At 41.9% G+C, this 27,666-nt stretch overlaps 1 protein-coding gene across 4 annotated transcripts; it reads right to left on the bottom strand.

Annotated features, from left to right (window-relative positions):
* Positions 1 to 316: 316 nt before the first annotated feature.
* RMDN1 (regulator of microtubule dynamics 1) lies at positions 317 to 22,217 on the bottom strand. Of its 4 annotated transcripts, none has more exons than XM_012936048.2 (10): positions 22,031 to 22,217; positions 16,219 to 16,336; positions 14,033 to 14,129; positions 12,107 to 12,266; positions 9,154 to 9,243; positions 6,385 to 6,440; positions 5,574 to 5,661; positions 4,021 to 4,051; positions 1,639 to 1,772; positions 317 to 1,039 (listed from the first exon to the last, which is right to left on the bottom strand). In XM_012936048.2, the coding sequence occupies exons 1-10, from the start codon at positions 22,148 to 22,150 to the stop codon at positions 989 to 991; spliced, it is 945 nt and encodes a 314-aa protein (XP_012791502.2). In that variant the 5' UTR covers positions 22,151 to 22,217; the 3' UTR covers positions 317 to 988. The 4 variants fall into 4 exon arrangements, 3 of the variants coding, with proteins under 3 accessions (XP_012791502.2, XP_054984395.1, XP_054984396.1); XM_055128420.1 differs by having other exon boundaries at positions 1,639 to 1,733; XR_008628628.1 differs by lacking the exon at positions 317 to 1,039 and having other exon boundaries at positions 1,670 to 1,772; positions 5,401 to 5,661; positions 22,031 to 22,215.
* Between the last annotated feature and the right edge of the window lie 5,449 nt (positions 22,218 to 27,666).

Below are 27,666 nucleotides of genomic sequence, written 5' to 3'. Positions count from 1 at the left end.
CACTTGGCAGGTCCTGCCCCAAGGGAAGGCCCGCTGGAACGAGGAGTAGTGTATGGAGAAAACTGGGCTGGCTTCTTCAAAATGTCAGTGTGAGATAAAGACGGAAGGGTAAGGGCCCCCAAAGGTGGCATTAACCTGCCACTTAAGCACTACGATTTGTTTGTTTGTTTTTTCACATGCATTTTTCTTTGTGTAAGAAAATGGCGCCTTGTCTAGTGAAATAAAACCAAACCAAACCCACTTTCAAAGAAGGAAACCAGCCCGCTTTTGTTCTCTCCTCACATGAGTTCTCTCCCTGTGCAGGCTGCCTCCAAGGTAAATCTTTTAACTACTTTATACCGTAGTTTGTCAGTTTTAAAAACACTGAACTTCTTCCACCATCATCACGCCACCCTGAAACGCGCTCTTCCATAGTGAACATCTTCCACAAAGCAGCTCTCTCGACTACTCCCATCTCCATGTACCTAACCCTTAGAAATGAATCCATCAGGGGCTGGAGCGATAGCACAGCGGGTAGGGCATTTGCCTTGCATGCGGCCCGACGTGGGTTTGATTCCCAGCATCCCATATGGTCCTCTGAGCACCGCCAGGGGTGATTCCTGAGTGCAGAACCAGGAGTAACCCCTGTGCATTGCCAGCTGTGACCCATAAAGAAAGAAAAAAAAAAATGAATCCATAAGTGTTGCTGCTGTCCTTAGATACACAGAATCTTTGCTCTAAAGCCATGGTGATACCTCTGCCATTCGTATGGCAGTTACTTTGCCTTACTGATGAAGAAACAGAATTTTATGTACTAAATCTGGTCACGGCATTTAAAGAACTGAGAAGGAGAAGACAGTCATAGAACAACTACGGTTAATATATTAACTTTATAAATTTGATACAAAGGTAAAGGTAATATGATATTCTGTGTGCTTTCTTCTTTGTAAAATCTCAGTTCTCCTCACCAAAACCTGTAAGCAACCTGTGCTTTCTTCTTTGTTAAGTCTCAGTTCTTGTCACCAAAACCTGTAAGCAACCGAGAAGCTTCTGTTTGTATCTAAAATGGAAAAAAAAAACATGATATGAGTAAACAGGAAAGCAGCGATCAGCTACAAAAATTTAAGCTCATAAAGTCAACTATGGCTCGTAAGAGTCTCCCAAAACCATGAGAGCATACTGTAAGAATAAACTTTCTTAGGGCCGGAGGGGTAAGATGGCAAGTCAGGTGCTTGCCATGAGTGCAGCAGACACGGGTTGGAGCCCCTGCCCGCCAGGAGGGACTCCTGAATGCAGAGCCAGGAGTAAGCTCCCTGACACCTCTGGGTGTGGCCCAAAACAAAACACACACACACACAAAGAATAAACTGTCTTTAAAATGATCAGAAAAGACATTTTCTGCTCTTTCAACTTCCTTTTGTTTTAGAAAAAAAAGTTTTGATCTACTCTACGTGTCAAAAAAGTTCTTATTGTAGCAAATACTGACATTCAACTGTTGATCACGACAAGACATTTGCTGTACGGGAATCAGTGAGTTCACAGTTGAAAACTTTCTTTCAATAACTTGCATTTAGAAATGATGTTTCGAAAGAAGCGCTTAGCTCACACTTCCTAGTGCCTCCGTGAGCCCACCCGCCGTGGTCCCTGGCCGGGCCCCACCTGTCTGTCCTCCTCGGTGTGTGCCGGGTAGTCCTTGGCCTTCATCAGCCAGAAAGCAGCAAGCTTCTTGTTGTTTAATTTCAAATACGTTTTTCCTAAAAGAAGCAAGTTTTTGCTGTAGAAGTTTGGATCCACTGTAAGAAAGAAATACATTTATTCCAGATGAAACAGTTTTGCTCTTGCTCTTATTTTTAAAGGTTTCAATGTTTTAATCTATTGTTTTTTAAATAACCTGCAGACCAATAAATGAGTTAGGTTTTTGTTGTTTGGCTCTTCATACCTCAAAAAAAAAGGCTACACATAATAACATAATTGCATTTTAATGTCTACTATGTGCAAGGCACTGTTGCATATTCTTTTTCACAACAATTTTATAAATCAGTTTCTCCATTTAGCACATGTGAAGTAAGGCCTGGAGGATATAAATTCCCTAGCAACAGGAATCTCTTGTTTAGGGGCTTTATCTTTGATTTCTATCTCATGCCCTGATGTATCCTTTAGTGCCTCAATATACACTGACTATACTTTTGCTGAGTAAATGAAGGAAATCAGCATGACATATATATATTTACATATATATATACATACACACACACACATATATATTTGATCAAAATTTACTGAATATGGGGTATATTAAGTTCTGATAAAGTACTGATAAAATAAGTATTGTGATCTTTGGAATATATAACGTTGACATACTTTATAATGAGAAAAGACAAACATAGGCAGTCCTATAAGTAATACATAAAGTTTGCAAGGTACACAAACTTTAAATTGCAGTCAGAAAACCAAAGAAAAAACTAACTCTAAGAGGTTACACCTGACCTGACCTGGTAACTGAATAATAGGATTTTAACAGAGAGGTGAGAAACATCTTAGTAAAAGAGGTGAATAAAAAGTCTATAAAAAATTAGGATTAATCATTAACTCTCACATAAGCCAAAAATTGCTTAGCTGACATACTGGGGAGATGCCATGTTCCTGGAGTCAAGGTCTCCTTGGGAGTATCTCCCCTCACCCTTCTTCCGTGCCATCCCTCCCTCCAAATGCCAAGCACTGTGCGAAGCACTAAGGGGGAAACTGAGCCAAAAGTTCCTGTCTTCCCTGCTTTTAGTCTTGCACGTGTAAACAAGTACACGTAGACTGTGGAGCTGTAAATGGCTTGACAGAGAAGTAAAATTTACTTAGGAGCTGAGGAAGACACTTGGAAACCAGATATGCACCACTAAGAAAGGGTGACCTGGGGAAGTGGCCATTAGGTGAAACCTGGAGGGTGACGGAAGGCACCGAGAACATGGCTCTCCATGAACGCATGGCCACGTTTATCCCACCCCTGCCATAAACCTCTAAGGCCCTGCTCTTGAGAGATATTTTTTTATTCCAGATTTTATATATTCATGACTTAAAAACTACCATCATGAGAATGCATCAATGGAATTCTATGAGAGAGCAAATCTTCAGACACAGTTGTTAAGTCTGAGGCCACTGCGACAACTCAGGAAAGCACCTGTGTAGGCCCGGCAGGTACCCCTAGCACCACATGGCTCACTGAGGGACTGACCCTGTCTGGCCCAACAATACTGGGGTGACCTCTGTCAAAGACAATGCTTTCCTCTAAAACACCTCAAGAGGTTCATGAAACTACGATATTAAGCTTGATAAGCACTGTTGTTTTCTTACAATTTTGGTTTACTTGAAAGTAAGCTATGTACCTTTCTATACAGTTTGTGCTACTGATATTAAAAAGAAATAAACAGGGCCCAAGAGAGAATACAGCCGGACGGTGCTGCTTGCGTGTGGCCAGCCTGGTTCTATGCCTGCCCTGCAGAGGGTCCCCCACACCATCGGGAATGATGCCTGAGCAGAGCTCAGAGAAAACCTGGAGCACAGCAGGTGTGACAGAAAGGCTCCCAGGCCTAACAAAAAAGAGAGACTTAGAATGTGCTGGTGACAGTTCTATAAGCTGTTTCTTCAGAGCGAGAATGACCAGCTCTTCTTCCAAAAAAAAAAACAAAACAGTAACACAACAAACCAACACAGACCTGGTTTACAACCAGAATTTTCTTTAACGCCTCTAACTGGCACTGTAATCTTCAATATGAAAGTTAAACTGCTGAAACCTCTCTTCTAAAAAAGAAAGGGTGAGTTCTACATTAAATGGAGAACTATTCCAGAATCATGGTTCTAAATCGAGTAATAACCCATTTCTTACTCAGGTTGATAGTTAGAGAAGAAAAACTTAACAAATTACTTTGGAATATAGAGTAAAAATGAGGTGTAAATTAATGTGGTGTAATTACAATGCAGGGTAAACACTACTTGTTTTCATAAAACATTCATACTTTTAAAAATCTACTTCAGTATGTAAATTTAAGTTACCTTGTTCTGCCCTTTGAAAGTAGCCTAAGGCCTGTTAAGAAAAAAAAGAAAAAGTCCAAACATAATGAAACATTAAAACAGTAAATATATATAAAAAAAAATCCTCAAAATACCTAAGTACAAGTCAGAAGGTAAATTAAAACATCTTAAAACAATGTTGAATTCTTCATCAGAGTCCTTACAGTTAAGTTGAACATGTCTAGAGATCACTTTATAGCTAAACTCAACATAAACACTATTTAAAAAACAGAACAAGATTACGTATATGCACCACTTCTGGTAAAAATAATCTGTTCAGAATGCACAACTCAGCCATTTGATCTTTGGCCTCTTAAATCTGAACACTGATTATTAATAAAAGCTAAAGATGGGCTGGAGCAATAGCAATAGTAGGTAGGGCGTTTGCCTTGCATGAGGCCAACCCGGGTTCGATTTCCAGCATCCCATATCGTCCCCTGAGCACCGCGAGGAGTAATTCCTGAGTGCAGAGCCAAGAGTAACCCCTGTGCATTGCTGGGTGTGACCCAAAAAGCAAAAAAAAAAAAAAAAAAAAAGCTAAAGATGGCTAAGCAAGAGCTCTTGCTTTGCATCATGTGTGAAGGCCTGGGTTTGATCCCTGGCACTGCCAACAAAAATCATAAACAAAACACTAGATATAATCAGAATCTGTATGATTTAATTTCTAAGTCTTCAACTACTTACATTCACACATAAAATGTTACTGTGAGTTTGCAATTCTTTGCTAATTCTTTTGTCCCACGTAAGCAGTTTTAAAACTGCATTAACTGGCTACCGAATTCTTAGAAATACTGCCAATTTGCTGTAACAAAGCTAAATATTTTTCTTACAACAACTATTTTTAGTAACAGTATTTCCCAATTATGTCCTAGTGAGGTAACTAAATATTCTTTAAATCAAAGTCTACCCTATGGTTTCCCAGGGAAAAAAAAAAGTTGTTCCTTATTATAATGCAAATACTGAGAGAACTTTTCAATCACTTATTTTCATACTCTGATCATTTTCTACAAATCTATAATGTTTTTCCAGAAATCCTTTTCAAATTTTATTTCAATAGGAAAAACAAAAGATCTTGAGCATAGGAAAGTATTAGTTTTTCATACCCACTTAAAAAAAGTTATAATCACTATTCCTTAATATAAACATATGCCTAATTTTTTAGGCAGATGATCACTATGCAAAATGTGTATCTCAAGAATGCTGAATAAGTTTCTGTATTTCTTGTTCTATATTATTGCTTTTTATATGATACAATTCCAAACAGAAGCAGAAGGTAGATTATAGCCTGGTGGGCTATTTCTGCTGCCTCTCAGTCAGAATTATCACCTACTCACCTAAAAAACGAAAACAAAAACCACTCACCAGTCATGGCTAACAAGTATTAAGCCTTTGTGATAACAGAGCTGCACGGACTCGTGAGTAATAAGATGGTGCTCAAGTCCCTCACCGCTCAGAGTTCCAGATGTGTGGACACTGCAGAACGGCACTGCAGCTAAGAAACCACTACTAACTTAACAAAGGACATCAGATACTACCTCCTCATAGGTGGAACTAGGAGGAGTTGCAAACAGCATTTTAGCAATTCTTCTTTGATACCAAGGCATTTCAGCAAAAGTGTAACACCTATAAGGAAATAAAATGTATACATTAAAATTGTGCCTTTTTTTAAAGGCAAATAAAGCATCTTACGCGATATAAAAGGAATCTGTTGCACATTCTAAAAATGTTACTCTTATTATCTAGTAAGTCCACACTAGATTCATACTTAATTATTTAGAGATTGACTTATACTGATGTATCAAGTTAGGCACATTTTGTGACTAACCATAAGTAGTAACAATTAGTACTAGTAATGATAATAAAGCATAAACACATGATACCATAACATAAACACTCCTACCAGCATAATAAATGAATGTATGTTGGATAAAGGTTGCATAAAAATGAAAATAACTCAGACTGTATTGCTCCTTAGATGACTATGATTGTATCTGACATATTTTGAAAATGAAAAGACCCTCTGAGAATATTTTAGTATTCTATTACTGTAGTCAGTAATTAGCCCAATTTCATTCAGCATGGAAAATGGAAAGTGTTCTCAAAGGGAACTGACAAATCTAACAAGAGTTTTAATCTTGGTGTATGTTTCTAAATGATATGAATTATAATATTTAATAAGATCACAATCAAATGTGTTTTCTAACATAAATGTACAAATTCTAAATACTCTGCCAAATGTTATATTATTTTATGTCTTGCTTCTCTGTATATATGACAAAACATTTATACATATTACAAAATAAGAGCCTATTAAATACCACTGAAATATTTAAGAAATTTTCTTACCAAATACCCAAAAGGTGAATTGAGGTAGCATCTTTAGGATTCAGTTCAATTGCTTTCTAACAAGAAATGAGAGCATCAGTCACATTTGTTTTCTAAACATCAATAAACAACATTCTACCTTGCTAAAGAAGCCACGATTTAAAAACAACTGAAATCTTCAATATCTCTATTACAACCAATACTTATGTTTCCCTACTGATCCTGTTTTTGGGGGGATGGGGAGGTTTGGGGCCACACCCAGAGATGCTTTTTGGTGGTAGTTGGACCCTGTGAGGACGGATCCAGGCACGACATTCTAGACTCTCTGTGCCCCCTCCCACCTTCTGATCTTCTCAATGGTCATTTCATCACACAGTTACCGCTTGTACTAAGGTCACTGTTTCATTAGGCTCAGAAACTAAGAGTAGAGTTTATCACAATCAGAAAAAAACATGAACTTTGTCAATCTAATTTTGAAAACAATAATCTCCAGACCTCAATGTTTCTTCTAGGGAGAAGAAAAGTAAATGTTTTTTGGCAAATTCTAAATGAATATTAAATGATTTTTTTTTTTTTTTTGCTTTTTTGGGTCACACCCAGCAATGCACAGGGGTTACTCCTGGCTCTGCACTCAGGAATTACTCCTGGCGGTGCTCAGGGGACCATATGGGATGCTGGGAATTGAACCCGGGTTGGCCGCGTGCAAGGAAAACGCCCTACTCGCTGTGCTATTGCTCCAGCCCCCAGAAATGAATCTTAATTTGCTGGAGAAACATAATTTTAAAAACTCTATATTCAGACTTCTTTCAACTTTCCATTTGTATTTAGCAAAGAAAGAGGGGGACCGTATTAATTCACAAAATGTTAATAATGATGTACAATCTAAGGTATATTCATAAATTCTTCCTAATTTCTATTTATTAAGTGAAAGTCTTATGTGAATTACTATAAAGTATAAACTACAGAATAACTTTAAAGCAATTCCTCTTTTGTAAAGCAATTCCTTTATTGTAAACCACTAAGGATATTTCAGATTAATGTTAATCCTGTTATAAAAATAAACTTCTTTAAATACTGATGGTGCTACTTTAGTGCTTTTTTTGAACTCCTTATTTTCACTTTTGATTTAATGTGAAATCTACATTTCCATATGTCAGTAAGTTACCAGCATGTGCACTAATATGGATCTATCAGGCTTCAAATCAAAATCCAATGATTTCTATCTTTCTAATCTCGCGAGTTCTCTAGTCTTACACTGCCTGTCTGCATTTTATATTCAGAATGGAGAAAATAACAGACCTACCTTACAGGGGTAGTTAAATTAAGCAAGTAACAAACGATGCTTAAGGATAATCCATCAATACTTTTACTTTCCCTAAGTACCAATCTGTTCCAATCACTGGTGTAGTCACAGTGACAGAGGAAACAGTTAACAATGGCTGAGTATGATTTGGCAGAAAACTTGCTTCAATAATACAGGTAAGAACCAGCACTGGCTTGTTTTTTTCCAGGAAGGCGTATCGCAAAATATATTTCACAGTATACATAACTTATAGTCAGCAACCTTTCTCAACAAGAATCGCAACAGCAGACTAGTCACTACAAAATATGGTATATTGTGTCTGGGCGTTAACCACAGAGGTTAGGGCACAAGCCCATGTGCCTGACCTGGGTTTGATTTCCACCTGGTTCCCTGAGCAGCGCCAGATGAAGCCTCAAGGTCCCCTGAGTAGGTGTAGCCCTGGGCAACGGGCACTGCTGGCCAGAGCACCACCGTCTCCAGGCTGGCCAGAAATAGCTAGAGGAGGCTTGGACCTCCTGCCCACTACTTGGGAGACCTCCCTTGCCAAACTATATAACAGAATACTATTATATTAGGAGCTATTCTTCTTCATTCTGCCAAGAATGATAGATCAAGTTCATGCATGGGGGAGAAAAGTTAATTCATCATGTACAACAGGCGTGGTGCGTTAGAATTTATTCTTTAAGGGATACTTTGAGATGGGCTACTCGTAAGCAAATCCATTTTTCTTTTTAATAGTTTTTCCTGTCATTGGGTTCAAAAACAATTCAGCAATAATATGTCCTTAGGGCTTTATATGTAATAGCAAAATTTGATGTAAAAGCAGTATAAATCCGTCTAATATGCAAAAACTAAATACTGTCACTTTTAATTTACTAACATATTTGAAAACATACTAAACACTGGATTTTCAAAAAATATAGCTTTCACTGCTTCTTTCAAGCATAAATTAATATACACTGAAATATTTGGCAATTTTCCCTTTTTCACAGTCAAGAGGAAATACATGATTATTGCCACCGAGCAAATTACTATTTCACTAAATCTAGGATACAGTGTTATGATACATCATTACTTTCTGAACCACTGAGAAAAAATGCTGCCAATTATAAAACACCACTGATTCGATAATGTAGTTTAATTTCAAAGATCTTAAAATGTAACCTAAAAAATCTGCACAATTAAACTGAAAGTTTGTGTGTGTGAGTGTGTGCATGCAGGCATGCATACACATGCATTCACATTAATACTATCGATGCCTAAAAATGAAATTGGGTCTCCTGACTGCTATCCAATATTCTTTTAAATTAGTCACTATATAAATTAGGTAAACATTATACTAAACAGAATAAAAGCACTACTGCACTCAGTTAACCCACAGAACTGTGAGAAATAAACTGTCACTACTTTTGGCCAATTATAGGTCATCTGTTACAGAACAATAGATAAATATATTCTGAGAGGTGACTTTTAAAATTCATTAGTACCTCAAAATGCTCCTTGATAATGTAGGCATTTGCAATTTTAGCCTTGATACCTTCATAATCTCCAACATCATTAATGCAGATTGCATACCACTGGAGGAAAAAAGAGGGTTATTCTTAATATCCCATTCAACATAACAATAAGAAATACATCATTTCTCAATCATTTTCAGCCCAACAAAAAGATAATAAATTTTTCTAATAAAGTTTTTTCTTAAATGTACTAAAATATGCTACACTACGCTTAAAAGTGAGCTCCCAGAAGAGAACAATGCAGAGAGTCTCTTGCCCGCACCTGGCTGTCTTCCCCGGGGCCCCTCAGAGGGGGTGGGCTCCAGCTTCCCTCCCCACCCCGAGCAGAGCTCCTGGCGGCCGAAGACCACCGGAACCTAGCCACAGCCATGCTCAAGGCCCCTCTCCACACATTCAGACAGGCCTCACGCATGAAGGTACCGGCAGAGGAACCCAGGTGTGTGTGTAATCCCATCAACGGCCAACATCCAGAGACTTAAAAGCAAGCTCCCAGAAGCTTGTAGCCTACTTCTCCCTCTGGAGAAACTGGCAATCTTCTGAGAGTTTCCTGTCCACATGGGACAGCCTTGCAAGCTTCCCATGGTGTATCCATATGCTAAATCCAGTAACAAGCTGGATCCCATTCCCCTGACCCTGAAAGAGCCTCCAGTGGGACATCATTGGGAGGGCCGAGTTGAGAGAGATTCCTAAGATCTCAGGGAAAGGACGAATGGAGAGGTTACTGAGCCCGCTCAAGAAATCGATGATTAACGGGTTTTTGTGATGGTGATCATACTAAAATACACAAAGAAAAGGTGACACTGTCCTCCAGGAAGTCAAGGATATGAGATATTTAAAGAAAACTAGAACACAGGATAGAGCAGTGAATCGCTAAGAATGGGGAGTAAGTCATGAGTAAGCCAAGCCCCGAGCACTGCTGGATGTGGTCTAATACCACAAAAATAAAAAGACATTAGTGTGTTCCTTCATTACATCTTTCCTGTTTCCAATGCTCTCTCGAATACTCTTCATCCCATGTACTGAGACCGACATAGACTGACGCACAACTTAGCCAAGCAAACTCAGCCCCCTCAGCCTACAAACGCCTGTCAGCAAGCAGATCCAGTGCTCGAGAAGCATTCAGCCGTAAGTGTTTGCTCTGTGACTGACAGTCACTAGCCTCTCCAGCCTGCCCCTATACACGGGAACCCAGCACACAGGAAAGCCAGGAACTGTCTAGCTCTGGTGATCCTGAGATCTTAACTGCCACCCAGGCCTTCTCTCTGGGGCCCCTGAGGCCTAGTCCAAATCACCAAGGCTGACTGAATCTAACACACAGTTATCCTTGGGGATTCAGACTCACCAAATCTCTTGGAATCTCCTGCAACGGTACTGAGTGCCCCAGTCACTGGTTACTGTCATCCCGTTGCTCATCGAATTGCTCGAGAGGGTACCAGTAACGTCTCTCATTGAGACTTATTGTTACTGTTTTTGGCATATCCAATACGCACGGGTAGCTTGCCAGGCCCTGCCGTGCGGGCTCCATACTCTCGGTAGCTTGCCGCGCTCTCCGAGAGGGGCGAAGGAATCGAACACGGGTTGGCCGCGTGAAAGGTGAAAGCTCAACCGCTGTGCTATCGCTCCAGCCCAGCATCCAACTCAAATTTGGCACAGAGCACCTGTGACTGTGTAAGCCAGCCCTCAGGGACGCCAGGGCACCTGTGGTTTCAAGCGTCTCACAGCAGCACAGATTCACCCAGACTTGCCAAACACTAGAAATGTTGACCAGGAGACACGATGCAAATCGGCTAACTCTGGCACCACAGTTGCTGCCCGGTGCTGGCAAAGCCAAGCCCCTAGTAGCTATATATAGGCCAGCTCTCCGCTACAACTGTTCCTGGGTACCTCGAACATGATCCCCAGGCACCAAACCACCTAAATATTTGGGCACCACAGTCACTGCCAGATACCAGCAACCGCAAAGCCCGGGCCGTGTGCAACACTGCTGGATTCCGGTGCTGCAGCTCCTACAGGGAAAAGGTGACTGCAAATGCCCGGTAAGCCCCAAGCCCAACAATACCAACGAAGCGGTAGGCGAGTCGGACAGACATCACAGCGAAGGTGCTGGTCCTGCATGTAGCTGATGCCTGCCCCCAAAGGGAGCGACCCTCCAGCAGAGGTCCCAGTATCACCAGCTGCGACCACAGTCCCCCAGAAGAAATCAGTTCAGAAATCCAGAAACTAGTAATTTTCTAGCAATTTTAAACTTTACTAGGTTTCAGTTGTCCAGGCACTACATGCTACCATTACTCTAAACCAAAATATTAAGTGAGAAGAAAGGAGGAAATATTTCTAAGTGTTTTTACAACTAGGAATAAAAATGCAGGTTATAAAACCAATAGCACTTTTTGTTTGTTTTCTCTTTTGGGGTCACACTTGGCGATGCTCAGGGGTTACTCCTAGCTCTGCACTGTGCTTGGGGTCCATATGGAATGCCAGATCAAAACCAGGTCAGCTGTGTACAAGGCAAATGCCTTACCTACTGTACTATCACTTGGCCACAAAATCAGTAGCATTTTTGTTTAAAAATAAATAGTCTGATGTGGAGAGACACTAGGTTGTAAGTAGAACTTTGCACAAGGCTAACCGGGTTCCAATCCCCAGCACCTCATATGGTTCCCTCAGCACACTAAAAGTGACCCCTAAGTACAGTCAGAAGTAATCCCTGAGAACTGCCAAAAGAGTCTAAAAAACAATAAAAAGAAAAACCCTAGTATTCACAAAATGAATTTGATGGCATAAAATAGCACTATCTGAAACAATGCCAGAAAAGTATATTTCTCCTACTTTCCAAAAGGAGTTTAGGTAAGTTAAACTTATTAATGCACTACTAGCAATACACCACTAGTCCATGAATATAGTTTAGTTACTTTAAATACCTCACCTTATGAGCTGCAAAACTTAATTCATTCTTTTCTAGTGCTCTTTTTGCATACTCCAGGGCTTCATATACCAGTAGCTTTTTCTCCTCTTCAGAGGTTTCAGAAAGCTGAGCCATATCACGTGATACTCGTGCCAAACGCCAGAGCAACTCCGCGTCTTCACTAATTTGATATAAAACAACAATGCTATAATAACCATTTACAGTTTTATACAAGTGTAAATTTACAGCTGTCATATCACTAATGAATACATGTGGCCTTCAGCTCAACGAAATGATAGCAAACATATTAAAAGCCATTCATAAAATTATTTTTTCATATGAAACATCTTTTTGCTAAAATTTCCTACATATTAGCTAATATTATTAATAACTATTAACTCCCCTTTCTGGAGCGATAGCACAGTGGGTAGGGCGTTTGCCTTGCACGAGGCCGACCTGGATTCGCGATTCCTCCATCCCTCTTAGAGAGCCCGGCAAGCTACCAAGAGTATCCTGCCCGCACGGCAGAGCCTGGCAAGCTACCCGTGGCATATTCGATATGCCAAAAACAGTAACAAGTCTCACAATGGAGACACCCGCTCAAGCAAATCAATGAACACTGGGACAACAACACTACAAATCCCATCTCGGGATGACAGTGCTACAAATCCCCTATCTGAAAGCATCTTTGTGGGTTCCAGGAGACAGACTGAAGGGCAGGAGCCCCACGTTTTTTTTTGTTTGTTTGTTTCTCTCTCTCTCTCTCTCTCTCTCTCTCTCTCTCTCTCTCTCTCTCTCTCTCTCTCTCCCTCTGCCTCTCCCTCCCCCTCCCCCTCTCCTTCTCCCTCTCCCTCTTCCTCTCCCTCCCCTTCCCTCCATATGTATATATGTTTGTATTTGACTCCTCTAGAAATTTACCTTATAAAACTCAACATATAATTTGAGGCTTAACCTGTGCTTTAAACAAGTCACTAATTAGTCCAGATAAGACCATAAAATAAAAATTAGTCATACTCTAAAAAAATTGAACTATTATATCTTTAGGCTCAAATACAGTACCTAGCATATAACAGGCATATGATAAATATGTGCTAATGAATAAATGATGAGATATAATGTAATCTCAAAATGAAGTCCTATGTGTTGTCATCCATACATTGATGCATGCTATATACTTCAAGGTCACTGAAAGTCTCTGAAGAGTTGATATTTAAATAAAATTAAATAAAAACAAAGCAACAAATTAAGAGCTAGAAACATTTTTTAAATAATTTAAAATTCCTTTTTATTATCTTTTAAACTTGCTATATCATATTTCTTAACCAAAAACTGTCATTACATAAATTTGAAAGCAGACTGTTTTATATTTACAACTCAATGAATATGGAATAAACCACTTCATAGTTTCCTAATTCAACTAACTGATAAAGCCTACCAACAGTTAGGAAGCCAAACTGAATAGAGCTTAGAGAGAAATTGGTTTGAGGAATGCAAGAAAGATGGTTAAAAATGATTAAATATTTTTAGCTTAGGAAATTGAGGTAAATTAATTGACTATAGAGGTGAAACTCCTTCAACCTCCTCCCAACAAAATGAGTACACACCAATTTTCTAATAATATAATACTAAAAATAGCTAACGGAAATGTTTCTGATGTCTCTAAAATACTGGGCTTCTAGAATGATAAAGAGATAAGCATAACCAATACAATCATTCAAATTCATTTAAATCTTAAGAAATTTACTGGAAAAGAAATTTAAAATGTACTGCACAGATCAGACACGCAGTTTAAACAGCTAGCTAGCAGTAAAGCAATTGATAACTGTATACTATGCAATAAAAAATATATTAAATTCTAAGAACTATACTGAAGTAAAAACTAAAAAGTTTAGATATCTCAAGCATCAGTAATTATCTGAATTGTTAAATGACACACATACTCCCCACCTTTTTGTGTACTGGGTTAGCAGCTGATAAAGTTTTTTTGTTTCTCCACTTTCATATAGGTAGTCTGCTTGTTCAAGGATTTCTTCGATCCCAACAACTGAAAAAGAAAATGAACACAATAAAGGAGATTTTCCCAAATCAGAAGACAGTTATGAGACACCTGTACGGAGGGCTGGAGCAATAGTACCGCTGGTATAGGGCATTTGCCTTGCACGCGGCTAACCCAGGTGCAATCCCAGCATCCCATATGGTGCCCCGAGCACTGCCAGGACTGATTCCTGAGTACAGAGCTAGTCGTAACCCCTGAGCAACTGGGTGTGGCCTGCACACACAAGCAAAGGGATTAGATGCAGAAATCACCCCTGCGGGAGAGAGAGATGCACGTGGGGCTGAATGCACGCCCTGCACATGGGAGGTACGCGTTCATTCCCTGCCACCACAGTCCCCAAGCAGAGTCCGGAGTAGTCCCGCAACACTGCCAGGGGGGTCTTCAAACAAGCCAATGAAAGCCACATAACAACAACAACAAAGAAATCACCTCTACAGGAAGCCCAGAAATTCACAAGAACCTGATATAAGTATAGTGAAAATAATTACAAAACTATTGCACTTGGTAGTTTAGTAATGCCATGGAAAACCGAAAAACTAAAAACTATTCTAGCAAGACATTTTCACTGTAATCCCGTTGCTCATCAATTTGCTCGAGCGGGCACCAGTAATGTCTCCATTGTGAGACTTGTTGTTACTGTTTTTGGCATATCGAATACGCCATGGGGAGCTTGCCAGGCTCTGCTGTGCAGGTGAGATGCTCTCAGTAGCTTGCCGGATTCTCCGAGAGGGGCGGAAGAATCGAACCCGGGTCAGCCACATGTAACGCATACACCATATGGCTGTGCTATCGCTCCAACACATTTTACAACATGAAAAAAAGCTATTTTCTTGAGGAATCTGTGGTACATAAACCCTTCACACAGTCTTCATTATCACTGTTAGGCATTGTAGAAAATGATATTATAACATCAAAAATTGATTTGTATAGACTGAACCACACTGTCTTATTAAGTTCTTTTTATGAAAGCGTGGGTTGACAATTTTTTTTCTTTTTTTCAACAAATTTTTTCCATTAAAAAAAATCCATAAAGAATGGGCTCTGGGGCTGGAGCGATAGCACAGCGGGTAGGGCGTTTGCCTTGCACGCGGCCGACCCAGGTTCGAATCCCAGCATCCCATATGGTCCCCTGAGCATAGCCAGGAGTAATTCCTGAGTGCAGAGCCAGGAGTTACCCCTGTGCATCGCCAGGTGTGACCCAAAAAGCAAAAAAAAAAAAAAAAAAAAGAATGGGCTCTGTATGCCTGATACAGTCTCTGTAGTTCTTTCCATCAGTTGCCCCCTCACCCCCAACCTCTCAGTCCTTTTCAGATTATTGGGGACCAGAGAGATGGCTCTGTGGTGTCAGAGTGCATGCTTAGCACATGGAGGCAATCTTACCCCAGGCAGGGCATGGTCCCCTGAGCAGTGCCAGGCGTAGCTCTGGTGGCCCCTGGCACTGTTGGCCTTAAGAAACACCAAATCCCTGAGCCAAGCATCAAACCGTCAGGCCCACAAAGCCGTCAGTATTGCAGGGAGAGGCCTCCCCAAAGACTGCCTAAGGAAGAGCTTGTATTGGAACTGGGAGGCGGTACAGAGGGAAGGCCTTGCACACAGCCAACCCAACGGCGGCCTCCCAGGAACTGGAGGACTGATCCCTAAGCAAGAGCCAGGAATAAGCCTTTAGCACAGCCCCCAAACAAACAAAAATTTGTTTCTGGCACCCAAACTAACAGAAAAACAGAAACACATAGTAATAATATAAAGTATTAATAGAGTATTTTTCACGAGATTTCTATCTGCTATATGTGTCATAAACATAATTATAGACTGAAAATGTCATCTATTTTGTTGGTGTTGTTTTGCTTTTTGGGTCACACCTGGAGATGCACAGGGGTTGTTACCGGCTCTGAACTCAGGAATTACTCCTGGCAGTATTCAGGGGACCATATGGAATGCTGGGGATTGAACCCAGGTCGGCTGCATGCAAGGCAAATGCCCTACCCACTCTGCTATAGCACCAGTCCCAAATGTCATGTATTTGAAAATAAGAAGAAAATAAATTCGTTTTAGAGTTCCAGAGTTTGGCTCAGCTTACCTTTCACTGCTGCATGAACCACAGCAGCCCGAGAAACAAGCTGATAAGCTTCCAGACCCAAGAAAGACAGGGCTGAGAATAAAAGACTTTTTCTGCAAACACCAGGGTGACCCAGCACCTAGAAAAAGAATTATGATCATGTTCAAACTTAGAAAATTTCAAGAAATTGCTACTCGAAGCAACAATTTACAGTAATTTCTTCAACCCTCAAAGCAATCGATTATAAAATTATTGAAAGCTCAAATTTACCAACTTCCTCAACAAAACTATTTCACGAAATTGCCGCATAGGGAGAGCTATCCTGTTAAGGTTCCTTTTTTTCCTCCACCAATGCCCCCCCCAAGCAGTGCTCAGGGGCGTGCTCCTGCACATACAGCCACCCTGAGTGGCTGGTTGGATAGCTCAATGCAAGGGCTGCTGATACAACCTCAACGGGGCCTAGTGATGCTAGTGTCGTCATGTACCACATAGGCAGCTAGAACTCTAACACAAGTTTGTTGAAAATGAATGTTCAGAGATGGTGTTTTATAATAAGGGTGAAAGAAACACACACACACACACACACACACACACACACACACACACACACTGAGTCAGCCACTCAGAAATAACCCCTAAGCATGAGAAAATTTTATTTATTTTAAAATAAATAAAATCTTTATTTTAATCCTAAAGATTAAATACTCCCAAATCTGGGGCCTGAGCGAGGTGTTTGCCTGGCACATGACCGACCAGGGTTCGATCCCCAGCATCTCATATGGTCACCCAAGCACCGCTCTGAGTGCTGAGCCAAGAGTAACCTTTGAGCATCTCTGGGTGTGATCCCACCAAAAAAAAAAAAAAAGTAATTAAAGTTACTTAAAAAAATAAATACTTCCAACTTCACTGATATCATAACAAAATATCTAGGAAAAAGAAAAACAAATGATAATGCTAGGAAAAACACATGAATAACTGGAAGTTGTATTAACTCCCTGAAAATTGATGATCCCTATAGAGAAATAACTGTCTATGCTGGAAAGCTTAGAGTGGATACTTAAATTTCTTTCTCAATCCTCCTGAGACTTTTCTCCTTCTCTCAACTAAGCTTTTCTAGTTTTTAGCTGTTTAGCATGGTAGCTAAATGCAGCTTAGGGTTCTGGAGATAATCTGTCTGCTACAAATTAATATTCTAGTGGTGCAACTTGAACATATCATATTTAAATTTTCCTTTCTAAAAAATGGTTACAATAATGATCCTTACTTTAACAGGTGGAAATAAAGACAAAATGAGGTCATACTTATACACAATGTCCAGTTTTAAGCCTTCAATAAATGTAACATAACTATTTATTACTATTATCTAAACCAGTGTTTCTCAACCTTTTTCTGACATTGGCCCCCCTATTGTGCAGGATGACCCCTAGTCTTGTGCTGTAACTTCCCACTACATGATTTTCACCTGTGGCCCCCTTAGAATATCCTGGGAGCCGACCACAAGAGCCATACTGCTAGAGAAATGCAAAAATGAGATTTTGACCTCAATGGTATTTTAATTTGGAAACTTGAAGCTATTTACTTTCACAGTGATAATCGTCCTGTATTAAGTGACTGCACCACTTAACTTCTCCCATTTGGATATAAGCGAACGCAAGGGAAAATGATTAAGCCTCACTGTCCTTCCCCTGTTCTTTCCCTTGCCCAATGATTAGCTGAACAGAGCAGGTAGTCAACATGTGCATTTCAATTAAAAAAAAAAAAGATCGAATGAATCTGCAATTCCATGTCAAGCTCCGCATCCAAAGTATACAAAACTATTAATTCAAAAGACACATGCTCATTACACTACTAATAATAGCCAAAGTACGGAAACACTGCAAGTACCAACACAATTAGATTAAGATGTGGTATCTATGGGCTGGAGCGATAGTGCAGTGGGTAGGGCGTTTGCCTTGCACGCAGCCAACCCGGGTTCGATTCCCAGCATCCAATATGGTCCCCTGAGCACCACCAGAAGTAATTCCTGAGTGCATGTGGCATGAGCCAGGAGTAAGCCCTGTGCATCGCCGGGTGTGACCCCCCCCCCAAAAAAAAAAAAGATGTGGTATCTACAATGGAATACTATACACACTTAACAGATGAAATCTTTGGACAGTAAAAATGGAATTCTAGGGGCTAGAGTGATAGCACAGCGGGTAGGGCATTTGCCTTGCATGCAGCCGACGAAGGTTCGATTCCCAGCATCCCATATGGTCCCCTGAGCACCGCCAAGAGTAATTCCTGAGTGCAAAGCCAGGAGTAACCCCTGTGCATCGCCAGGTGACCCAAAAAAAAAAAAAAAAAGGAACTCTAGATTATAACGGATATGTGGGATATAAACAAACCAGGCAAAGGAACAGAACAGACAAAACAAACTGGATATTGTATGCAGAACTGGCATTTCAGGGAGTGGAAGAGGCAGGAGTAAAGGGTGGAGGAGGTTCAATGGACTGTGATGGATGGTCGTTTGTGTTATGATGGTGGGGTGGTATTGGAAACATACATATGAAGAGGTGTTAACCCACATCCCTAAAACAAACATGGGTTTAGAAATTAAAAGAGGTGCCTCAAATAAAGGATGTCAAATGCACCAACAGCACTCTCACAGCCCACTCCTTTCAAAGGAATAAGCCAAGTTCGTGAATACTTTAATGGTTTAACAGAAATAGAGGAATTGGGATGACCTCTCATAAGATGTCTTTCCTTTAAATTCTGCTGCTAAGGATGAAGCCGGTCGAGAGAGGGACAGAAACTATCATTGACAATACAGGAAATCACAGTATTTCAGAATAAAATACTAAAATTTAAGAAGTTCTTTCAGGTCAGTCTCTTAATGCTGTAACCTTCCCATGACGGTCTCTATCTTACCAGGGACTTCGAACCCACAGATTCACTAAGCTTTTTTCAGTCAGTCTCATACATCATGTATTTCTCCTTCATTGATCTTCCCAGAGCTGTAATCATTCCATTTATTTATGCATCCATCTAGCTGATATTTGTCTTTTCCACTCAACTATTAGCCTAATGAGGACGAAATGACATTCATTTTTACTCAGAATTGTATCTGTAGCATTGATCACTGTGCCTGGATCGTGCCAATAAACAATAAAAATTAATGTCATGAATAAATTAATCAATAACTCATGCTTTCTTGGGTTAAAATAAAAAAGTTCTTCCAGCAATTCCACTATGGGTATGTTTGAAGAAAAAAATCGAATTTGTAATACGTGTACTCCTATGTTTACTGCAGATCATTATAGATCACAGTACATCTACTTATAAAAGCAGAAAACCCTTAACAAAAGCTAAGTAAATAATGTGGCATACATACATAAATGAATTCTTTGCTTTCAAAAAAAAAAGATATGGGCATCAACAATGCAGATGAAACCAGGTTATGCTGAATGAAAATAAGTTTGGAGATAAAGACAAATACCAGATATGCAATGAAACAAAGAAAAACCAAAACTAATTCTTGGTTTCCGGTCACAGAATTGAGGTTACACTGATAGAGAAAGCAGACCCAAGCAAATGCAAAGAAGTCAATGAACTCTTGGAGCGATGCTGACAGGATATTGACACCTTGGTGATGGGCTTAGTATAGGAACAGACATTTTAAGAGGTATGAGGCTGTGTGTGCTGTAAACCAAGATTACTTTCATTTTAAAAAAAGTTCATCAAAATAATTCTGCAGCTGGGGGCTGGAGCGATAGCACAGCGGGTAGGGCGTTTGCCTTGCACGCGGCCGACCCGGGTTTGATCCCCGGCATCCCATATGGTCCCCCAAGCACCGCCAGGAGTAATTCCTGAGTGCAAAGCCAGGAGTAACCTCTGAGCATCGCTGGGTGTGACCCAAAAAGCAATAAATAAATAAATAAATAAATAAATAAAGTACATCAAAATAATTCTGCAGCTGCGGGCTGGAGCGATAGCACAGCGGGTAGGGCGTTTGCCTTGCATACGGCCGACCCGGGTTCGATTCCCAGCATCCCATATGGCCCCCTGAGCACCGCCAGGGGTAGTTCCTGAGTGCAAAGCCAGGAGTAACCCCTATGCATTGCCGGGTGTGACCCCCAAAAAAAAAATATCTGCAGCTAAGACAAACAACTCAGAAACCATTTTATTGAACTGCTGTAAGACCCTGCAATTCCACTTTGGTGCATATACTCGCAGGACATTAAAACACTCTCTCAAATGGAGATATGTACATCATTATTCATTGCTGCACTGAGTGAAATAGCTAAGATATGGAATCAATCTAGTTGTCCAAAGGCAGATGAATGGATCGTGAAGACATGGTAAAAACACACAATAGAATACTATTCAGCTGCAAGGAATCATGAAAGCAATTCGCTGCAATGTGGTTTACTGGAAGACACAACGTTGAGTGAATTAAGCCAAAAGAAAGACGGGATAATCTCACTTAACTGTGGGATATAGAATACTGGATGAGGAAATGTACTGTAGTAAAGGAAGTTGCCTAGATCACCCTTAATCCCAGTGTTGAGAGAGAAGACAGAGAAAGAAAAAAACCAAGGGGAGAACAACAGAATGGGAAGGAATGGGTGAACAGGCAACAGCTATACTGGAGATATGGGTGAGTGGTACAGCAGTATATCCAGAGCACAGACTCGAGAGAACTGAAAACCTGAGATCTGAGCAAGGACTCGAACTTTGTAATGTGTCTGTCAAGCTGACAGGTGGGGACTGGGCAGGGATGGCGGGAATATGAACACACTGGTGCGGGAAAGTTGACACTGGTGGTGGGACTGGTGTCAAAATATTATATACCTAAAACTCAACTATCAACAACTTTGTAAATCACAGTTCTTTTATTCTAAAAGGGAAAAAAAAAAGCATTTTTTAAAACACTATCACACCAAAAAAAAAAAAAGAAAAGAAAAGAAAAACCCTTTATTCTCGGGCGGGAGAGAGCTCCGAGTATGCCCAGCAAGCGGGAGCTGCCTCTCCCAGCATCACGTGCACAGCCGGGGGCAGCCCCACACCAAGGTGTCAACATTCCGGTGGCTCCGACCCCTAAACTCTACTTGGGTACCCACCTCCGCCCACAATAAAATTTAATTTTAAAAAACTACAAGAAAAAATAATGAAAGAAAGAAAATCTATCTTATTTAGGGGCTGGAGCGATAGCACAGTGGGTAGGGCATTTGCCTTGCACGTGGCCAACCCGATTCGATTCCCAGCATCCCATATGGTCCCTGAGCACCGCCAGGAGTGAGTCCTGAGTGTGCAAAGCCAGGAGTAACCCCTGAGCATCGCCGGGTGTGACCCAAAATTGCAAAAAAAAAAAAAAAAAAATCTAATTTAAAAACGATATTTTTTTTTTGAAAGACCTCCGCTGGAGGGGAGAGAGTCCGCGGGTAAGGCGGCTGCCACGCGCGTGGCCGGCCCGGGTTCGGCCCCGGGCATCCCGCCAGGAGAGACCCCGCAGTGCCCAGCCAGGAGACGCGCCTGCGCCCTGGACGGAGCCCCCAGGGCAACAACGCGGTCTCCAACTCGGGGGTCAGAGGAACGTCCGCGGCCACACCGCCAGCTCCCCCAGTTCAGGGTCCCCTTCCTTCCCTCGCCAGGGCGCGCGGGAGGTCACCGCAGGTCACCGCCACGACCCGGGGAAAGGGGGGCGGGGGGCTCGCGGCTGGGCGTCGACCCCGGCCCCCGGCCCCGCAGCGGGGAGGAAGGGGCCTCCCTCCCCCGACTCAGCTCCCCGGCCCGGTCCTCACACGGGGCCTGCGCCGAAGGGTGAGGGTCGGCAGGGGCAGGCCGGCGGCGTTACCTGAGACACGCCGCGGCTCCCAGGCCCGCCGCCGCCAGCCGCCCCCGCCGGGGCCCGGGCTCTCCAGACTGGGCCAGGTCGGACCGAGAGAACGCGCCGAAGTCGCGCGGCGAGCGCCATGACTTCTCTCTCCCGGGCTTGACCTTTCACCCACTGAGGAACGCCTCCGAGGAACCTCAGGGGGGGGGGGAGACGCTCCAGCACTTCCGGGCTGAGGCGCCAAAGCCCTTTCCCCGCCAGAGCGGCTTCCGCTCCAGGACTTCCGGTGCACGGGTTCCGGGGCGGGGTTTGTCCTCCGCGCCTGCGCTGAGTGCGGAGCCTCCTGTACGTCACTCCCCTAGGCGGGCAAGGGGTGTCTGCACCGCGTCTCGGAGGCGTGGCAGCGTTTCTTCGCTCAAGAGATCACTGAAACATTTGAGAGCTCGGATATAGACATTTTTACATCTGTGTATGTTAAAAAAAAAAAAGAAAAATTAGTGATTATTTCTAGTTGTCTGCCGCCTTCAAGCTAGAGATGATCCTAGTGTTTCGGGTTCCTTCTTAGAAATAAATGCTGGAGGGAATTACACTGTTCCACATAATAAAAGAGGGACAGATGGGTGTGGCTGAGACTTGGAGGGGGAGTTCTTGGGAATGGAAAGAGAATCCGGAGGTGCACGGAGTGAGGAGAAGCTCAAGCTGGTCTTGCAAAGAGTATGGGTCCATAGCACCCTGGCAGGGTGTCCTTTCCTGCTGTGGGTGCAGAGTGGAAGACCCCTGGCTTCCCCCTCAGGAAGGTTCTTCTCACTACGGGACCAAAGCTAGAGTCCGGCGGGGAGGGTGTTGGCCTTGCACACTGCTGACCAGGTTCCATCCTCGCATCCCATTATGGTCCCCCCCAGCACCACCAGGAGTGATCCCTGAGCACCAGAGGGTGTGACCCCAAAAGACACACACACACACACACACACACACACACACGCACGCACGCACACAGAGTAAAAGCATAAATATTCTTTTCACGACGGTGGATTTCTTTAGGAGGAAATGAAATTGTTCAACTTTGCTTCAGAGCTGTTAGAGCTGAACACAGACTGCAAATGGAGAACTTGCTAAGCATTGCGGTGTAGATGGAAAGAACCTGAGAGAAGAAGATGACGACTTTATAAAAGGGCTGAGCGCCTGCCTCCTTGCAACAGCTGGAGCTTGATCCGGACAAAGCCAGGGGTCACCCTGCTCCCCAACGTGACCTTGGACACGCGCGCCCAATTTTGAAAATAAAGATGGGGTTTTGTTTATGCAGAACTTGTCTATCCACAAGGAATTAATGCCTTAAAAAATAATTTAGGTTTGGGGACACACCCAGTGTTGCTCAGGGCTTACTCCTGGCCTGTGCTCACGAATAACTCCTGGTGGTGCTCAGGGGACCGTATTTGGTGCTCGGTAGAGAACTGGGACAAGGCAAGCTCCTAGCTGCACTCCTGTCTCTCCAGCGCCAAAACCTTTAGCCAACTGCTTTGTAATTGATATCTCAAGAGTAAAAAAAACAAAGGACCTGTAAAAATTTCTTTTCTAAGGATTCATCACTAATAGATACTTTTTTAAAAATAAGTTTATTGTAATGAGTACCTATAGATCAAAATATCTTTAAAAGGAGCTAAAATCTGTATATATTTCTATGGATGTTTTGGGTTATTTCTAATCACCTACTAAACATTACTAGTAGGGTTATATATTTATATATACTTAATAGATATGCATTAGAAGAATAGAATTGTTTTTTCTAATTCAAAGCCCAGTGCTCCTATTTAACTGCTGCTTCCTCTACTGTCCATTAAATCTTTTACATATACTAGCATGCTTATTATGTTCTTAATATTTTCTGTTATGGCTCAGAGTAGATTGCAGATACTATAACTCACACCAAGAAATAGTTATTTAGCTTATAATGATCAAACTCATGAAATTGAAATTGACAGAATATATTCCATTACATGCAAATTTTGCTATTATTCCAATGCCATATTAATAGTAACTGTTTATTCTCTAAGGATCAAGTTCTAATTATGTGTTTTTTTTTATTTGTCACAGCTTGTTAAATGTACAATATATCTCAACATTGCACACTCAGGCCAGAGAGTAATACAGGAAGTAGGGTGCTTGCCTTGCACACAGCCAGCCCAGGTTCTATCCTGGGCACCCCTTTTAGTGCCGTGAGCCCTGCCAGAAATGGTCCCTGAGCACAGAGCCAGGAGTAACCCTGAACACTGCTGAACACTGCTGTGTGTGGCCTAATTCCCAAACCCCAAACAAACAAAAACCCACTGCATACTCTGTTCTTTATTCCAGATCTAAATGATATTCTCTGTCATGATTCCTTCCCACTCCACTAATTTAGCATCCTTCTTCACCTCACATCATCTCACTCTACGTGGCTCTGTGCTCATGAATCACTGCTGGTGGTATTTGGGTACCATATTTGGTACTGGGACAAGACAAGCTCCTAGTTGCTGTCAGATATTCTTCCTATACCCAGTGACTAATACCTATCCATCTTTCATTTCTCATCCTAACTTTCACTTCCTCAGTGATACTTTGAGATTCCCTTTTAATATACTTTCATTTTTTTTATTATTCTTCCTGCATTGCAATGACGTGAGTAATTTTTTTTTTTTTTTTGCTTTTTGGGTCACACCCAGCAATCTATGCACAGGGGTCACTCCTGGCTCGTGCACTCAGGAATCACTCCTGGCGATGCTCAGGGGACCATATGGGATGCTGGGATTTGAACCCGGGTCGGCCGCGTGCTAGGCAAATGCCCTACCCGCTGTGCTATCACTCCAGTCCCAACGTGAGTAATTTTTGTTTGCATATTTGTTTGTTACAACATAATATGCCTGGCACAATTTCTTTGTTTTATTTTTTTTTTTTTGGCTTTTTGGCTCGCGAGAGTCTGTGGTGTTTGCAAATACCGTATCTGTGTGGGTTTGCCTAGGTGCTCTGGCTTCCTTCCAGATCCCCAAATTCTGGAATATTCCATTCATTGACACATCTAGCCCAGGCAGGGTGTGAGCCCACCCTGTGGTGAAAGGGTTCCCTGTCAACAACTGATTCCCACCTTACTCTCCAAGCTGCTGGGGGGCGGGTCAAACCACACAACCACCCCAAATTAAGAGGGTTGGAGTATGGAAGTCAGTAGGAACAGAGTGCTTTGCTTAATAATAGGAGCATTTGGGATCCTCAATGAGAAACCTGAGGAGATTCTGTGGCTAGAAATATGCCTTAAGAACTTAACTTTTTTTTTAGTATAGTCGAAGTGACATATGCACTTATATGTTCACCGCTGCACTGTTTACAATAGCCAGAATCTGGAAAAAACCCGAGTGCCCTAGAACAGATGACTGGTTGAAGAAACTCTGGTACATCTTTACAATGGAATACTATGCAGCTGTTAGAAAAAATGAGGTCATGACGTTTGCATATAAGTGGATCAACATGGAAAGTATCATGCTAAGTGAAATGAGTCAGAAAGAGAGAGACAGACATAGAAAGATTGCACTCATCTGTGGAATATAGAATAATAGACTATAAGACTAACGCCCAACAATAGTAGAAATAAGTACCAGGAGAATGTTTCCATGGCTTGGAGGCTGGTCTCTCATTCTGGGTAACTCAGGGAAGGGACCACCAAGTAAAATGTGGTTGGAGGTCATGTGGGGGAAGGGTGAGGCGGGTGGAATACAGACTAGAGACTGAACACAATGGCCACTCAACACCTCTATTGCAAACCACAACACCTAATCAGAGAGAGAGAACAAAAGGGAATTCCCTGCCATAGTGGCAGGGTGGGGTGGGGGGAGACGGGTCTGGGGAGGGGGGGAGGGATGTTAGGTTTACGGGTGGTGGAGAATGGGCACTGGTGAAGGGATGGGTTATTGAACTTTGTATGGGGGAAGCATGAGCACAAAGATGTATGGATCTGTAACTGTACCCTCACGATGACTCTCTAATTAAAAATAAACTAATAAAAAAAAAAAGACTTACACCTGTTTCTGCACTCAAAAACAAAGTTCAAAGTTTGATAAATTTGATGGAAAACTGAAAAAAAAAAAAAAAGAACTTAACTTTTTTTGGGGGGGCAGGGCTGGAGTGATAGCACAGCGGTTAGGGCATTTGCCTTGCATGCGGCTGACCCGGGTTTGATTCCCAGAATCCCATATGGTCCCCTGAGCACTGCCAGGAGTAATTCCTGAGTGCAGAGCCAGGAGTAACCCCTGTGGATCACCGGGTGTGACCTAAAAAGAAAAAAAAAAACAACTTAACTTTTTGTTCATATCAATTAGACTATGGCAAAATTAACTTCTTTACATACTATTTGCACATCTTTAAGTTGCCTTTTCCACATATCTACTGGAGATGTTAAATGATGACTGGCTGTATTTCAATGAGACAGAAATTGGGTGCTACCCATTCCCTTGTATTTCCTACATCTATTTCTTTTTCAGACCACCTAGCATACAGGATTACTATGAGTTAATTAAGGTTATAAAAGGAAAGTTACTAGTACACTGACGTGCATATATTCTGCTGTTATTTATATTAAATATTCCATTTTTCTCTTTTCCATACCTTTATTTTCTTGAAAACAAAAGTCATGAAAATTATGTATACATACTACATATTCTAAAAAATGTAAAACTTGCAATTAAATTGCTGATGCCTAAGAAAACCTTCACTTACACGTTAAAACCAAAATAGGGCTGGAGAGAAAGAATAGCGTTAAGGTACTAAGGTGTTTAGTAAGATACTAAGGTGCTTGCCTTGCATGTGGCTTATTCATCTTTGAGCTACTAGGATTGATCCCTGAGTGCAGAGCCAGGAGTAAGCCCTGAGCACTTGTAGGTGAAATCCCCTAGCAGTAATTCACCGCTGTCACCGCTGTCATCCCGTTGCTCATCAATTTGCTCGAGCAGGCACCAGTAACATCTCCATTGTGAAACTTGTTGTTACTGTTTTTGGCATATTAAATACACCACGGGGAGCTTGCCAGGCTCTGCCATGTGGGCGGGATACTCTCGGTAGCTTGCTGGGATCTCTTAGAAGGACGGGGGAATCAAACCGTGTTGGCTGCGTGCAAGGCAAACACAAACACCCTACCCTCTGTGCTGTCACTCCAGTCCTTAAAACATACATGAAACACTTTTCCTTTCCTCTCTGGGGTTCTGTAACTGCAAAGCCTATAGTTTACTAACTCTATTCCTCCTTCTCTGCTGTTACAATTTCTTCACCCCCGCCCCGTGACCTCCTCAGTCTTTGCAAGACAGGCTCCCTTATCCTAGATCGAATATCAATTCCTCCAGTAGTGACAGCCCTTCATCCTTCTTCTCAATAAGCTCCTCCCAGTCTTATCTCCGTCACATCACACTACATCACTTTCTTCATGGTATTTTCTAAAATTTATTTCTATTTGGCTTTTAGGCCATATCCGGCCATATTCAGGGTTCACTCTTGGCTCTGAGCTTAGGGATCACTCCTAGTGGGGACCCTAAAGTGACTCCAGAGATTCAGCCTGGGTCGGCTGCATTCAAGGCAAGTGCCCGCCCTGCTGTACCATACCTTTCTTCATGATATTTATAGCTATTCTGAAATCTTTCATT

This window comes from Sorex araneus, chromosome 2, assembly GCF_027595985.1.
Source record: "Sorex araneus isolate mSorAra2 chromosome 2, mSorAra2.pri, whole genome shotgun sequence".
Taxonomy (NCBI): domain Eukaryota; kingdom Metazoa; phylum Chordata; class Mammalia; order Eulipotyphla; family Soricidae; genus Sorex; species Sorex araneus.
This window is presented reverse-complemented; position numbering and strand designations above follow the sequence as displayed.